Genomic DNA, 16,856 nt, shown 5'->3' on the forward strand with positions numbered 1-16,856 from the left:
CTGACAACTCTCATGAGCACTAAAGAAGTTATACTTCTAGAGCTTGAACAAGCCTCCTACACAGACATGTGGGTGAGAGGTCAGCATGCTTATGCATCAAGGTTGGATGGCAGGTTTCCAGCATTTACTAGAAACCAAAGACAGAAATCTTCCAGTGTTGTCACTTGGAGTTTGCCACTGATAACTGGAGCAAGATTGGGTCAAATACTATAATGTAGAGGTGGCACTTGTTTTCTGTATTTTTACAGCAAAAAAAAGTGTCTCAGCAAAATTTGCTCTATAACAAAAACTGGAACTCGCTTCACTAACTTGGGGCCAAATCTGAAGTCTCCCATTGACTTTGGTGGGAACTTTGGGCAAGTGGACTTCAGGACTGGGCTTTAAGTTATTGGAACTACATTAGCAGGAGAGTGGTGCTAAATGTGCTTTCAATATTTTTTGCACGAAATTGAAGTAAATGAAAGTTAACTCCCAAGTGATGACATAAACAAGACTCTTAAGTGATTGCAGTGCATTTGCCGTACCTGGTAACAGAAGCGCCAACTGTCCCTTTTCTATCAGCTTCCACAATGATCCTGTTTTTGGATAACTGCTCTTGAATAAGAATGACTTTCTCTACACCTTTGACAATGAAATAGCCACCTACCAAACAGAGAAAAAAAAATGGGTTTGCACTTAATCTTCCTTGGCTATTATTTGCCTCTTAGGATATATTTTCAAAATTGTTACAATGTATAAACACAAAAGTAAATTAAAAAATAGAACTACATGAAATCCATAAAGAGAATTACATATTAGGGAAAGAGGAGGAATAAACACCATCCCCACAAAACATTATTATATATATATATATATATATATATATATATATATATATATATATATATATATATATATATATATATATATATATATATAATTTCTAACCCAAGGGGAACCTCTTATAACTATGGAGAGAGAAAAGACTATTTGATCTTGTTGGAATCTTGTTATACTGATCTACTCAGGATCTTAAGATCTTGCTGGAAAGTGCTTATCTGCAATAATGATGGGTGCTAAAGAGAACCCTAAGGGAGACAGAAAATATTTATCAAAAAGATGTTGTTGAACTGTTGATACTGCAAGTTAAACCAAAAATAAAATTGTTTGCCAGAACAGCACCTGATTAAGACATCATGATTAAAAGGACTGACCATGTGAGGTGCTCAGCAAATTACAACATATGGCCCCAAATTAAGAAGCTCGGTTTCCATAATTACTTTTTCCAGTGAAACATGAATTTTATATTAACCTTTTTTCACTCATTTCAATTCCATTGTAATAACTGAAGCAATGAAGTATCTATACTTCATGTTATTGTATTCTAATCAATCTGACTCGGAACAATCCTCAACTTGTATAGCATTTTACGCCAAGGTGTTTTGTGATCATAACAAATGAACATAGTGATAAAATGGAACAGGGAAATGATAAAGGCACTTCCTGAAAGCAGTTTGATAAATGACAGGAAAGGAGCGGGGGAAGGAAGAGTGAGATAAGTCAACATACTGATGAAAAAATACAACCAATTTAAATCGGTCTTTAATAAAAAAAATAAAATAAAAGTAGTATGGACAATTAAGAAATTATGAAGATCTTGACAGGTGTTGCTAACAAGCAGACATATGAATACTTAGGTAGCGATAACATCTGTATTTCCCCAGCTCTCTGGATTTTATTTATATCTATATCAATCTCTCTTTTGGTGGTTTCCTTATGAACCATTAACAATTTTTTTTTTAAATTATGGTAAAGCCAGGTTATTGACATTAGTAATTTTAATTTAAAATCCCTACTTATATAAGGGAAACATAGGAGATGCTGTACTGGATCAGAGCACTGGGCTGCTCCTTTAAGCAAAAGTACACCTGGCCAATAATGCAACATTATATCAGTGAAGGAAAATTTCACTCCTACTTTAAGAAGTCATCAATTTATGTCTTGAAGCGTTAGATTTGTCTCTAGCTTATGTACTCTAGCTATAAATGCTAGTCATGCATATAAACAGTTAAAGAAACTATTGAACTATTTGGTACAGTATCTTTCCTGAGCTGTGAATTCCACAGGTTAATTATACAATGTAAACAAGTATTTCCTCTCCTTTGAGGATTGCTTCTGTATATCCCACTCATGGGATATATATATATGCCCACAGCAAGAAATAACAGATATGCAGAAACAATATACTAGAAGAACAATAGATACTGGTAAGTAACCCTTCCCTTTTGTTAGGTGCAAAACTTTAAAAAGCCACCCACTTTCAGTTTTACCACTTTCCGCCTTGGTCTTGCTCTACAGAAGAAGGGGAACAGAAGTACTTGCTCTTTTTCCACCATACTGTACATTTTTAAAATGTCCTTTTATCCTCTTAGCATTCCCAGGATTAATAAATTGAATCTTTACGCTCCCCTCACAAATCAGCATTCTTACCTCAACCCTTTCAAAATGTTGGGATTCTGAGGCCAGGGGACCTGTCTGACCATACTGTTTTCCATATTGTCATAACTGTTTCTCATCCCTTTTGAAATACACATGAAAGCTTATTTGCTTCTTTAACTACTCGTGTATATTCAGTAGCTATCCATTATGATAATTAGAGCCTAAATGATCTTCTTAGGAAAATAACTAGTATATACAAGCAGATGAGATTATTTTTCTCCCAATATACATTATTTTTCTAAAAATATCTTTTAGAGAGGGAAAAAAGACACTAAAGCCACAGAAGGAAAAATAATTGGATGAAGACAGTACCTGGATCTAAAGGGCATTCATTAAGTTTGGCAAACTCTGCTGGAGTTTTCCCAGTAAGAACACAATTGGAACTGCGCAGCATTATAGGCATTCTGTAAGAAAACCACAGTTATCCTTATACTGTAAATTAAGAAGAACAACATCATGAAAAGTCACAGACCTTACAACAGTCAGTGATGACAAAACTGGAGAAAATGTGTTGAACATTTAAGACCCAGGGGACTTGGAAAAAGTAGAGATCAGAAACAAAGTAACAAAAGCAAGGAAACTGAATTAAAGTTCCTCTCCTTTAACTCCATCCCATTTTGTGTAACATTGTCAAATATTCTGACAAAATGTGTAAAAAACCTAAGTGCTGTAATATGTGATCCAAGCAAAAAGAGTCTGAGATCCCAGGAAACTTTCATTCAACTGTTTCACTTTTGCCAATGTATGTCTGAGTTTTTGCTGTTGGTTAATAAGCAATTCTGGAGTTCTCATAGTAAAATTAGCCACTGTGCATCTGTGATAACTTAGGCCTGGTCTACACTAGGAGTTTATGTCGAATTTAGCACCGTTACATCGAATTAACTCTGCACCCGTCCACATCACGAAGCTATTTAGTTCGACATAGAGGTCTCTTAAATTCGACTTCTGTACTCCTCCCCAACGAGGGGAGTAGCGCTAAATTCGACATGGCCATATCGAATTAGGCTTGGTGTGGATGGAAATCGATGGTAATAGCTCCGGGAGCTATCCCACAGTGCACCACTCTGTTGACGCTCTGGACAGCAGTCCGAGCTCGGATGCTCTGACCAGCCACACAGGAAAAGCCCCGGGAAAATTTGAATTCCTTTTCCTGTCTGGCCAGTTTGAATCTCATTTCCTGTTTGGACATCGTGGCGAGCTCAGCAGCACTGGCAACGATGCAGAGCTCTCCAGCAGAGATGGCCGTGCAATCTCAGAATAGAAAGAGGGCCCCAGCATGGACTGATCGGGAAGTCTTGGATCTCATCGCTGTGTGGGGCGATGAGTCCGTGCTTTCCGAGCTGCGATCGAAAAGACGGAATGCAAAGATCTACGAGAAGATCTCTAAAGCCATGGCAGAGAGAGGATACAGCTGGGATGCAACGCAGTGCCGCGTGAAAATCAAGGAGCTGAGACAAGGCTACCAGAAGACCAAAGAGGCAAACGGACGCTCCGGATCCCAGCCCCAGACATCCCGTTTCTACGAGGCACTGCATTCCATCCTAGGTGCGGCCGCCACCACTACCCCACCACTGACCGTGGACTCTGAGGATGGGATATTGTCGACGGCCGGTTCCTCGGAGATGTTAGCGGATGGGGAAGATGAGGAAGGAGATGAGGAGGACGAGGCAGTCGACAGCGCTTACAATGCTGATTTCCCCGACAGCCAGGATCTCTTCATCACCCTTACAGAGATCCCCTACCAACCGTCCCAGGCGTTAACCCGGACACAGAATCAGGGGAAGGATCAGTCAGTAAGTGTTTTAAACATGTACACATTTATTTTTAACAGAACAGGAATATTAACAATATTAACAATGGGTTTTTCCATGATTAGTTTGCCCTAGGCGCTTAACGTTTCAGTCCTTGGCAGTGCAACTACTGAAAAAAAAATCTAACAATGTCCGGTTTAGCATGATTGTTTTGCCCTAGGCGCTCTACTGTTTAGTCCCTGCCAGTGCAGCTACAGTAAAATCCGGTCTATATGTCCGGGGATAGAGCAGAAATCCTCCTGGGACATCTCCACGAAGCTCTCCTGGAGGTAATTGGAAAGCCTTTGCATCAGGTTCCTGGGGAGAGCGGCCTTATTGGGTCCTCTGTGGTAGGAAACGTTTCCGCGCCAGGAGACAATCAAGTACTCGGGTATCATTGCCTTGCAGAGCATGGCGGCATACGGCCCTGGTCTTTGCAGGCTTTCCCGAAGCATCCGTTCTTTCTCCGTCTCTGAAATCCTCATCAGAGTGATTTCGCTCATGGTGACCTGCTTTGAATTAGGTAGGGGAATGTTAGTATTGGGACTGCTTGCCTGTTCCTTTACAAAACTGTAACCGGCGGTTTACAGCCACGCGGTGGAGGCGGGAGAGGAGCAGCATACAGGGATCTTTCCCTGGGACAGCCGCGAGGGGGTGGGACAGGGGCAGAGTTCATGCTTGCCGGATTGCTAGCAGCAGGGACTGGCATTGCTTTGAACGTGAAAGGAGGCCAGTGCTATTATTAAAGTTTTAAGCAGCCACAAGTCTACGGCTTACCATGTCAGCCTGTTACCCAAACTCCGCTGTCCTGTCCCGCTTGTCTGATCTGCACTGCAAGACCCCAGGCACTGAATGCGAAGGCCGAAAATTCGACCTTGTCCTGAGTGTGCATGTGATAGGTGCTGTGCATGGTCTTGTTCACAGAGAAAGCCTATGTTCATTGTTCACAAAAAAATTTATCTTTCTGCGGAATTCACTCCCTTTTTCCCATCCCACAGCTGCGACTGTCTCCCGACCTACCCTGGCATCACACTCCCAGAGGCTAGCGCAAATTAGGCGTAGGAAGAAGAGGACACGGGAGGACATGTTCTCGGAACTTATGGGCTGCTCCCGAGCCCAGGCAGCCCAGCAGACCCAGTGGAGGGAGAACTTGTCCCAAATGCACCGATCACACATGGAACGGGAGGAGAGGTGGCGGCAGGAAGACCAGCAGGCGACTCAAACGCTGCTTGGACTAATGAGGGAGCAAACGGACACGCTCCGGCGCCTTGTGGATGTTCTGCAGGACCGGAGGCAGGAGGACAGAGCCCCGCTGCAGTCTCTAACCGCCCTCCCCCGCCACAATCTCTAACCGCCCTCCCCCGCCACAAAGTCCCATAACCCCCTCACCCAAAGTCCCAAGAAGGAGGGGCGGCAGGGGCCAGGAAAACTCTCACTCCACCCCTGCAGACTGCTCAAGTACCAGAAGGCTCTCATTCCCCTAAATTTGATAAGTCCTTTCCTTCCCACCTCACCCAAGCCCCCGTCCCAGTTTCATCCCCCAGTTTCATGTGTGGTTGCTAATAAAAAAACCGTTTCTGTTAATTACTGTTTCCATCATGTTATTTTACAGGAGAGTCTGTTTGAAGGGGGGGAAGGGGGTTGGTAATTGGACAGGACAGTCACCTTTACCAGGGTACAGACGCGGGGGCAGGTTCAGCAGCAGGGCACACACACATTGCAGTCACTAGTTACCCTGGTCAGTCTGGGAGGTGGTTTTCATGTTCTCTGTGGGGGGGGGGCTATGTGACTTTGTGGCGGGGGAGGGCGGTTAGAGATCTTATGCAGCGGTCCTTATCCTGGATCACAGAGCCACGCAGCAGGGGATCTGTAACCGTCCTCCCCCTGCCACAAAGTCACATAGCCCCCACACACAGAGTCCCGAACAGGAGGGGTGGCAGGCTCCGTTGAAACAACCAGTCCACCAATGCGGAGCCTGTCATTCCTGGAGTTTAGAAGCATCCTTTGCATCACTACACTACACCCGCTCCCCACCACAGTCTGCGTCCCAGGTTCAACACTTTACCGCGAAAACAGTAATAAAGAAAACGGTGTTCATTAACAAATTTCAAGTGATTTTATTTTTAAACGTGTGTTGGAAGGGAGGGAACGGGGTGAACGGGGTATGTAACTGGAGAGGATAGTGAACATTTACTGGGTAAAGAAATGGGGGCAGGTTCAGCTTCTCTGTAAACAAACTTAATAGTCACAGGTTACCCTGCTCACTCAGGAACCTAGCTTTCAAAGCCTCCCGGATGCACAGCGCGTCCCGCTGGGCTCTTCTAATTGCCCGGCTGTCTGGCTGGGCGTAATCAGCAGCCAGGCTATTTGCCTCAACCTCCCACCCCGCCATAAAGGTCTCCCCCTTGCTCTCACACAGATTGTGGAGCACACAGCAAGCTGCAATAACAATGGGGATATTGGTTTCGCTGAGGTCAGAGCGAGTCAGTAAGGTTCCACATCTCCCCTTGAGACGTCCAAAAGCACACTCCACCACCATTCTGCACTTGCTCAGCCGGTAGTTGAAGAGTTCTTTTTCACTGTCCAGGGCGCCTGTATAGGGCTTCATGAGCCAGGGCATTAGCGGGTAGGCTGGGTCCCCGAGGATGACTATAGGCATCTCCACATCCCCAAGAGTTATTTTGTGGTCCGGGAAGTAAATACCTTCCTGCAGCAGTCTAAACAGACCAGAGTTCCTGAAAACACGAGCGTCATGAACCCTGCCCGGCCATCCGACGTTGATGTTTGTAAAACGTCCCCTATGGTCCACCAGTGCTTGCAGCACCATTGAAAAGTAGCCCTTTCGGTTAATGTACTGGCTGGCCTGGTGGTCCGGTCCCAGGATAGGGATGTGAGTTCCATCTATAGCCCCACCGCAGTTTGGGAATCCCATCGCGGCGAAGCCATCTATGATGACCTCCACGTTTCCCAGGGTCACTACCTTTGAGAGCAGTAGCTCAACGACTGCATTGGCTACTTGCATCACAACAACCCCCACGGTAGATTTGCCCACGCCAAAGTGGTTCGCGACTGACCGGTAGCTGTCCGGCGTTGCAAGCTTCCAGAGGGCTATGGCCACTCGCTTCTGGACAGTCAGGGCTGCTCGCATCTGGGTGTCCTTGCGCTTCAGGGCAGGGGACAGCAACTCACAAAGTTCCAGGAAAGTCCCCTTCCGCATGCGAAAGTTTCGCAGCCACTGCGATTCATCCCAGACCTGCAGCACTATGCGGTCCCACCAGTCCGTGCTTGTTTCCCGGGCCCAGAATCGCCGTTCCACAACATCAACATGACCCATTGCCACCATGATGTCCTCGGCGCGGGGTCCCGTGCTTTGTGACAGGTCTGTGCCACTCTCAGACTTCAGGTCCTCACCGTGCTGCCGTAGCCTCCTCGCCCGATTTCTCAGGATCTGCCTCTGGGAAAGGTGGATAAGGTGCGAGGTGTTGACAACGGCCATAACTGCAGCGATGGTCGCAGCGGGCTCCATCCTCGCAGTGCTGTGGCGTCCGCGCTGTCGCTGACCAGAAAAGTGCGCGAACTGATTTCCCGCCAGCGCTTTCAGGGAGGGAGGGCGGGAGTGACGGTTCGATGACGACCGTTACCCAAAACCACCCTCGACACTTTTTTCCCCAGAAGGCATTTGGGGCTCGACCCAGAATTCCAATGGGCAGCGGGGATTGCGGGAACTGTGGGATAGCTGCCCACAGTGCACCGCTTCCAATGTCGACGCTTGCCCCGTTAGTGTGGACTCACAAAGTCGAATTACTGTCCTTAGTGTGGACACACTGAACACACGTTCGACTTTGTAATATCGATTCCACATATTCGATTTAAGTAAAATCGAACTACTCTCGTAGTGTAGACATACCCTAAGTCTGTAAGTGATGCAGAGGTGTACACCCTTTTTCTTATTGTAGAATGCTTTTTCAGTCAGATTCACAAGATACTTTTCCAAACCTTACATTTTTCATTGAAAAAGGTCTATGAGAAGTAAGGGCACTTTATTTCAAAAGAAAAGGAAATTGCGTTCTGGACATGATAAAAAGTAATTTAGTCACACACTGTATTTGCTTAAAAAACAGCCATGTGCCATGGTTCTTCCTACAGACGAGTGTAACTAATTCATCATTACAGTGAAATTCACTCCTTTGTAGAGGCCCGCGTAAGGCCCATGCTCCACACAAATCCTCTAATTAGGGCTTATGATAGACTTCAGCATTGCTGAAGTCTCTCATAATCCTGGCCCCCTTCACTGGGATGAATTTCATCCTAATGTGTTTAAGAGCTCTATGAGGCTGCTATGCAAGTAAATATTCACTTCATCAAATGGGACTCCTGAAAACTTTAAATTCAGTCATCTCTTGCTAAATAAAACTTTATTCCTTTCCTTTGAAGCTTTTCAATTTCGTGGACTTCTTGGCCATTTTTATATACTTAAATCTAAAAATAAAAAGTGATTGACCTAGTTGTGTGTAAATTTCTGTATTTAATTAAAAAAAAGAATTGCTATCTTCTCACAGCAATGCATCTACGCAGATATCTTAATTGCTCCAGTTATGTCTTCTTGGCACAGTGTTCACTCGCTCACTAGAGATAAGTAGCTTCATATGCCAGTCATTATCCTAGATCATAAATGTGATCGGCCTAATTCCTTGGTTACTAATTTCAGGAATCATAACCAGTTGTTAGAGAGAACCAAAATGGGGCATGCAAATATCATGATGAAAACCCAAGGGGAACAGGTTTGACCAACCCTCAATTTTTCAATGATGGAAAACAAGTTACTTTGCAGCTTCCGTGTCACGGTATAAGACGACAGATTTACTCATTTGAGGAAAAGGAGTCAGATTGATCTTTTTCTCCCAAACAAATAGCTTCAAATGTTTTGTTTTGTTTTTTAAAAGAAAAGAAACAAAAAAATGGGGAGAGGAATAATGAGCCAATGCACACTGAAAGTGCATACAGAAATACAAAAGGCTTGCAAACTAATTTGGAATGAAATAAAATGTTATAGTTTGTTTTTTTCTGGCCAAAGATTTCGCTCATACAAGACAATAGAAGCCACTTTCCCCACCAAAACTTATAGCTGCTCTATGCTCCCACTACAATGAGCGCAAGAAAAAAAAAATTGATGTGAACTTTCTGTTTCCAGCTGAACTGCAAATCAAACAGGAGAGTATGACGTGCTCGCTTGGGGCAAGCAAATTAACTTAATCAGTGTTTCTCAAACTGCGGTCGCTGCTTGTGTAGGGAAAGCCCCTGGCAGGCCAGGCCAGTTTGTTTACCTGCCCCGTCCGCAGGTCCGGCCGATTGCGGCTCCCACTGGCCGCAGTTCACCGCTGCAGGCCAATGGGGGCTGCTGGAAGTGGCGGCCAGTAAGTCCCTCAGCCCACGCCGCTTCCAGCAGCTCCCATTGGCCTGGAGCGGCGAACTGCGGCCAGTGGGAGCCACGATCGGCCGGACCTGCGGATGGGGAAGATAAACAAACCGGCCCGCCAGGGGCTTTCCCTACACAAGCGGCGACCCCAGTTTGAGAAACACTGACTTAAAGGCTTATGAAAAGATTAACACGTTGTTCCAAAAAGAGGTGGAAATATATTCCCACCCAGATATTACCTGTTTTAACATATTTAAAAACACACTTTTTGGAATCTATAAATTTAAAAACGTATTTAGCTATCTACTCTAGAGTAGTATCACAGGACTGATGTGTTTAATGTTTATATCGTTGGCTGTTCTTGTATATAAAATGTTCATTGCTAACCAGTAGTTTTGGATACGGTTTTAAAAGTAATATTTCTACTAAGTAAACCAAGCTGAAAGTTTGTTGTTTATGACTTTCCTTTCATCCAGATATGGAACTTGTTAGTCTATTGGATTTGGAATTAAAATTATAAATGCATAGGATCACTGGAGCCATTTTCAAATCACAAAATAGATTGGTAAGTCAGTGCTGTGCCAGAAGAATATTTTCTTTTTCCTTGCAGTAATGTTCTCACTTGAGAGGAGACGAGAAGGTATATACAGCTGCTGGTTTTCGTATACAGATAAAGGGCACTAGGTCTGTGTAATACTTTGGTCTTTTTTGGCTTATTATGTGTCATTATATAATGCCTGCATCTGTAACTTTCACTCCATGCATCTGAAGAAGTGAGGTTTTTTACTCACGAAAGCTTATGCCCAAATAAATCTGTTAGTCTTTAAAGTGCCACCGGACTCCTTGTTGTTTTTGTGGATACAGACTAATATGGCTACCCCCTGATACTTTATACCATGATTGCTTTACAAATCCTCATTCCTTCCATTGTTAAAAAGTGTAGAAAAATCAAGAAAAATATTAAGTGAATTATGACAATCTAAGTGCTCACCCAGCTGATTTTCCCTCCTGTAGCCACAACATATCACTGTATCTGATGCAACGGTGTAAAAGTATCTTGAGAAGTGATCACTACATACAAGTTTCTGTGAAAATGCACTTTCACTGGATCACTTTTTTTTTTAAATTACCTCTAAGTCACTGCATGGAATGATTATGAAAGCCTATTTGTACCCAGAAATTCTTTCAAACTATCTTTCAATCAATTAAAGGCTCAGAAATAAGAATAAATTTGTTATTTTCATTTACGGTAAGTTTGGCTCTATGATCCATGTTCTCTTGGCAAATTCAATAGAAATTATTTTGCTTTGGGAATCAAAGTCAGGGACTAGAGAATGTTCAGAGCTTAATCTCTTTCTCCTGCTGCTTGCAGCCAATATTCAGTCTGTGTTATTTTTCAGGTGATATATGAAATATTCTCTGTAGCCAGTTTTTTTTTTTAGCCAGTTAGACACTTGTCTATAGAAGAGCCATTTTATCTCGTTTAAGGAGTTTTGGAATCCTGTCCTAGTGAAAACTATGGGGACTGGGTCCTCTGGCCCCTCTAGAATTCTCAGGACTTCTTTTTTTTCCCCCCTCTTCAAACATTCCATCCTCTTTCTTGAGGAACTAAGTGTTCTTAGCCATACTGGCAACCACATCCTTGGTCTACTCAACCGGTTTTCTTGCCTCTACACAGCCACTTCTACCCAAAATATCAATTTGCAACATCCAATCTAGACTCTAAATGTAGAATTTTAAAGGAGAATTTTATCAAGATTGGAATCCAGCGATGCTTGCATTTATTGTTTTTGCCATCCATTTTCAGTAGTAGACCTCCCAAAATTCTCCAATTCAGTTAAAGAAGGCTGAAGTGTCAGGCTAATGTGCCTAATTTTTGCTTTGAAATAGCCCTGCTTGAGGCTGTAGTATTTGTCTCTTAGATATTTCTCTCTCTAGCTAGGCATAAATAAAATATTGGGGAAGAGATTCAAATTAAACTTCCAAAAGCTCTGGAAAAACAAAAGAAATTTGCAAAGAGACCAACAGAAGCATATCTTCTTGGCTGCTATTCACCAAGTTCCACTTGTGAGCTTATTTTTTATTTTAATTTTAAGGTGGAAAATGAGCTTTCCCTAATTTTTTTATATAGTGATTAACTTTCACACCAATGGAATTGATGGCACACACAAAAACTGATACTGCTATCTTGATATTTGTATCTTACCTGCCAATGGGTAATGCATTGCGAATAATCCTCTGGCTACCTCTAGTGTACTCAATGTCCACTGTAATTGGGGCAGAGTAGGTCATATCTCTCAAGCGACACTTAAAAGGAAAGAGATAAATAGTTTAGACTTTTTCACCCTTACTTCAGAGTGGAGATTCAAGATCTACTCGGAAGATCCCACTTTTGCCGGGCCTCTCACCTACAGCCACGAAAGATGAAAGCAAAAGAGAGCTAGATGGAGTCTCTTCAGTGTCTGTCAAACAAAATCCAAGGAACTCCAAAGTCTTTTTTTTTTTTAAACAAAAGTTTCAGGACCTCAATAGCAGCCATGGTAACTGCTTCTTCAGATGGAAACATTGTGGCCACATGAAGCAGTTTAACTTTTAAAATGATGGCACCTTCCTCAAATGCAGGTAGTGCTAATATGCAAAAACTGAAAACTGGATTTCAAGACCATTCCCACTCCCACCGGTGTTCAGATCTGGTGTTTTGGTTCAGGCATGTCTCTATGTACTGTATCTTAACAGCAAACAGCATGCGGCAATTGAAAGCCTCGTAAGGCAGCCAATGTGTAAGATTAAAAAAGGACCTTTAGCTAGCTTTTTAATACAATAATGGACAATTACATGGTGCTTCTCTTACGAAAGAGGAGTTATAAAAGGTTGAAATTTTAAAATGTCACTTTCTCTCAATTCCCTAAATCCCCACATGCAAGTTCCTCAAATATCAATAGGAGCAGCACGCACATAGCTAGGGCATAAAATAGTCCAAGGCTCTGTCATTCTGAACGTTCTTGATCTCATCAGTCTTCTCTCCCCAGTCCCTACGCCAGTAATCTAATGTCAAACTAGTTTTGCATAAACATACACGTCTGCAATGTTAATGCAAATGAATATTGTATCAACAGAAGACTTCAAAGCTACATACTGTATCTTATTCATGGCCTCAGCCCTTGAGTATGTTACCTTCATTTAGGCACGTAATTCTCAGAATTCTGATGTACTCATTGAAGGTTTTGTACAGCTATGAACACAGAATTAACAGTATACGGAGTAAAATGCGGGTTTATGATGGAAGACAGTTTGCCCTATGGGTGGGGACATGTCTATACACAAGATGGGCCCAAAGGGTTACTGCATACTGGATGTCTCTTTTTTCCCCTGCTAAAGGCAAACAGTTTCTCCAGTAACAAAAATTAATTTACACCAGCAGTTCTCAAACTTGTTGGTCATGTGGTGCCAGCTCTCCTCCCATTTTCCCGCTGCTAAATGGCAGTAAAAACACAACATTAAATAATTCCTTAATATTACTTGTGTGTGTGAGCAGTTGGGATAATGGTCACAGGAACGGTATGTGGTGATGAACGGGAGAGGGAGGTGGTGATCCATGAGACAATTCCTTTAAAAAGTAGTCTGGATCACAAAAGAGCTTGAGAACACCTACCTATATTTTATCCCTTTTAGAAAATAAAATGAACACAAATTCCATGAAGAGCAGAGAAGTGGAACAGGAGCCAGACAGGTGCTTAAAATCTAAAGTCCATATGTAGGCCCTTAAGTAAATGGTCTGATTTTTCAAGAGTGTGGAGGACCTACCAGCTCTCAAAGACAGGTACTCGAAGTCTACAAAGGTGCAAAAAAGATTACATTTAAAGAACATTAAGGATGTTCTGTTGTGGTTAAGGCACTGGATGGGAACCCAGAAACACTAGGTTCTGGGTTCTAGTCCTGGCTTTGTCTCAGACATCCAACATGATACAGGGAAAAACTATCATAATGCACAAGGGACTGAATTAATATTACACAGACAACTTTAATTCTGGCACTTCCTAACTTATGAGTGGTTGATTTTGCAAACTTAATGTTCTTTAAAAGCTGTTTTTTCTATGAAATATGAATATATATTCTCTCATACAATATTCATTTTGGTTTATCAGGAGGGCCTGCTGCTTTAAACCGGAAGAAGATATTTTTAAAAAAATGAACTATTACTTATTCAGGTATTTAGTCATTTCACAACTACTGGGGTGATTTTCTTTCAGTTAGAATCTTAACTAATAATGCCTTCTTTTCCCAAACTAGGAATACACCTGGCTATTATAAGAATCTTTCCTGATAGCAAAGAGATACTGGGCAGGAAAAACTACACACAACATCTACCCACCCACTCCCACCAGTAAACATGAAATGAAATCCACAGTTGGATTCACTATTACCTCATGAGGAGACACAGGTCTTGTTACATTAAAGCTTTCTTCAACATCTGGAACTCCCACATAGATATTGAGGTATCTGTAATACAAACATTGCTATTATCAACCACTAAGATATTTGTGTGGTAGAACTGAAGGAAGCAGAGTCCATATTTCAACACAATTCATTTTGATAATCTTCCGTTCTAATAATAAACAAATAGCAACTGTCTTCCTAGAGTATCCCATAGAGCTTGAGCTATGCTCTATCCGGAATTTTGAAATAAATCTTGGAATTCATATACAAAAATAAAAGCAAAGTTACCGTTGCAAATTAAGAGCTGTATTGGGCCCTCAACTATGAATTCACCAAACTACTGAAAAACCATCACTACAATGTCTTTTTACTGCATGGCTATCAATTCTGTTTAATGGGGTCACTCAAAGCTCTATAGTGATCTCTTTTTTGGAGTGTGGTTTACCTCATCCAACTCAAGTATAATCACAGTGTAACCACATGTACATTTTTATAGTCAATTACAAATTGTTATGCAAGATAATACTTATACTGCTACCACCAATACAGAAATCAACCTTATGCTTACTTCAAATACCACATTGGGTCAGCATCACTTGTGACTTTTTCATTGGCTTTCATGATTTTCTTTATCTGCAAAAAAGAAAAAAAAAAAGAATTGAGTCACATGACTTTTGTAAATTTAGGCTTATTCCCTTCCCACCAAGGAAGCATACCTCTACATTGATGAAATAGTTGAATGAGTCTATGTGCTGCTTCACAAGTCCTTTCACCTAAAATAAAACAATACATATACAGCAGAATTAGCCTCAGGAAAATTAGTTACAAAAGCAATGCAGAAATTAATATGTAGGAATTAATTTTACTTATAATAGTTTCTGGATCAACTTTAAGGTTTTTTAGCTGAGGGGTTTCTGAAAACCCACAGGGTGACCAGCCTGATTCTACACTACGTCTCCAGGTTTACGCCAGCATAACTCCACAGATTTCAACAAAGCCTCAACTGAAATGTACTAGTTTTATAGCACAAACTGTGCATATAACTGAACCTCATAAGTTTGCATGATTAATGGGGAAAACCATTGTGAATTAACATTTTTTGCCAGTTTGCCATTATGGCAGATGCCTGGGATATTAATCATTTGTCAGATGTGAAGACAGAAGAACTGTGTGGGATTAAAGGAAAAGGTCAAGGAGCAGACTCAGGTTACAGCTATAAGGTGGGGGAGAAAGAGGGAAAGGTCCAGCAAGATGTGAGAGACTGAATGAGGAAAAAAAAGCCTCAGACAACCTGCCCCAGAGACACTAGAGTTGGGGGAGGAATGTAATAAGTAAGGTTAAGATTCTGTCACGGGTATTTTTAGCAAAAGTCAGGGACAGGTCGCGGGCAATAAACAAAAATTCACAGAAGCCTGCAACCTGTCCCTGACTTTTACTAAAAATCCCCTGGGGCTGAGGGGGAAACAAATAGAGCACTAAGAACAGGAGTACTTGTGGCACCTTAGAGACTAACAAATTTATTAGAGCATAAGCTTTCGTGGGCTACAGACCACTTCTTCGGATGCATATAGAGTGAAACATATATTGAGGAGATATATATACACACATACAGAGAGCATGAACAGGTGGGAGTTGTCTTACCAACTCTGAGAGGCCAATTAAGCTACTCTGAAATAGAGCACTGTGGCTTGCAGCTGCTTCAGCCCCCCCTGGTGGCAGCTGCTACTCTGACAGCTCCTGCTTCTGCCTACCCCAGGGCTGGCTGTCGCCCGTGGCTTCTGTTCTGGTGGCACCCAGGCTGACTGCCAGCAGCTGCTCCAGTCCCACTGCTGCTCCTGTGGGAAAGGGTGACTGCCGCTGCTCCAGCCCCAGGGGTGCTCACCCAACCCCAGCCGCTGCTTCAGGCCTGGGGCTGCTGCTCCGGTGGCCCTGGGGCTGACAGCTGTTCCAGCCCTGCCCCAGAAGTAGTCACGGAAATCATGGAAAGTCACAGAATCCGTGACCTCTGTGAATCTTATCCTTAGTAATAAGCAAGTACCAGGAGACACAGACATGAAACTAGTAGCTTCTAGGCCTATCCCGCAGGAGAAACTTTAATAACTCCAGACAGAGCCTCCCATCTGCTTGCTGAGCAGGAAGCATAATCCTACCAGCACTTACACCACCCAGTGCTTATTGATGGTTCAGAAGCCGGACCCACCAGACATCAACATGTAGAAATCAATGCTGCAGATGTTCAGGATTAAGTTTAATCAATGCAAGCATTAGAAAGGTTGTACTGTATTATAAAAAATGGAAGGTAAATATAACACACTGCATTTATTCATTTTTTTAAACATAGCATCTCTAAGGGACACTGGATCTCAGTACTCCACGGAAATAATTAGCCACAAGCTGCAAAGGAAAGGACGCTTTCATAGGGGAAGGTTTTGTCCAGTGGTTAGGACTATCTATCTATCTATATCTAGATACACCGCTACCTCGATATAACGCTACCCGATATAACACGAATTCTGATATAACGCGGTAAAGCAGTGCTCCGGGGGGGCGGGACTGCGCACTCCGGTGGATCAAAGCAAGTTCAATATAACACGGTTTCACCTATAACACGGTAAGATTTTTTGGCTCCCGAGGACAGCGTTATATCGAGGTAGAGGTGTATATATAAGCAAATGGAAACATACAAATATAATGTCACTTTATGAAAATGTGTTAAGGTTCCCTTTAAAAGTAAT

General features: G+C 42.6%; 1 protein-coding gene across 1 annotated transcript in view; it reads right to left on the reverse strand.

Moving 5' to 3' along the window:
* POLR3B (RNA polymerase III subunit B) overlaps nt 1-16,856 on the reverse strand; it is a 134,641-nt gene that overhangs the window by 113,042 nt on the left and 4,743 nt on the right. The window contains exons 3-8 of the mRNA XM_065407048.1: nt 14,838-14,894; nt 14,690-14,754; nt 14,109-14,184; nt 11,891-11,991; nt 2,791-2,882; nt 525-642 (exon numbers count right to left, since the gene is read on the reverse strand). Coding sequence (XP_065263120.1) covers nt 525-642; nt 2,791-2,882; nt 11,891-11,991; nt 14,109-14,184; nt 14,690-14,754; nt 14,838-14,894 — 509 coding nt within the window. The remainder of the gene's footprint in view (nt 1-524; nt 643-2,790; nt 2,883-11,890; nt 11,992-14,108; nt 14,185-14,689; nt 14,755-14,837; nt 14,895-16,856) is intronic.

The sequence above is a fragment of the Emys orbicularis genome, chromosome 1 (assembly GCF_028017835.1).
Source record: "Emys orbicularis isolate rEmyOrb1 chromosome 1, rEmyOrb1.hap1, whole genome shotgun sequence".
Taxonomy (NCBI): domain Eukaryota; kingdom Metazoa; phylum Chordata; order Testudines; family Emydidae; genus Emys; species Emys orbicularis.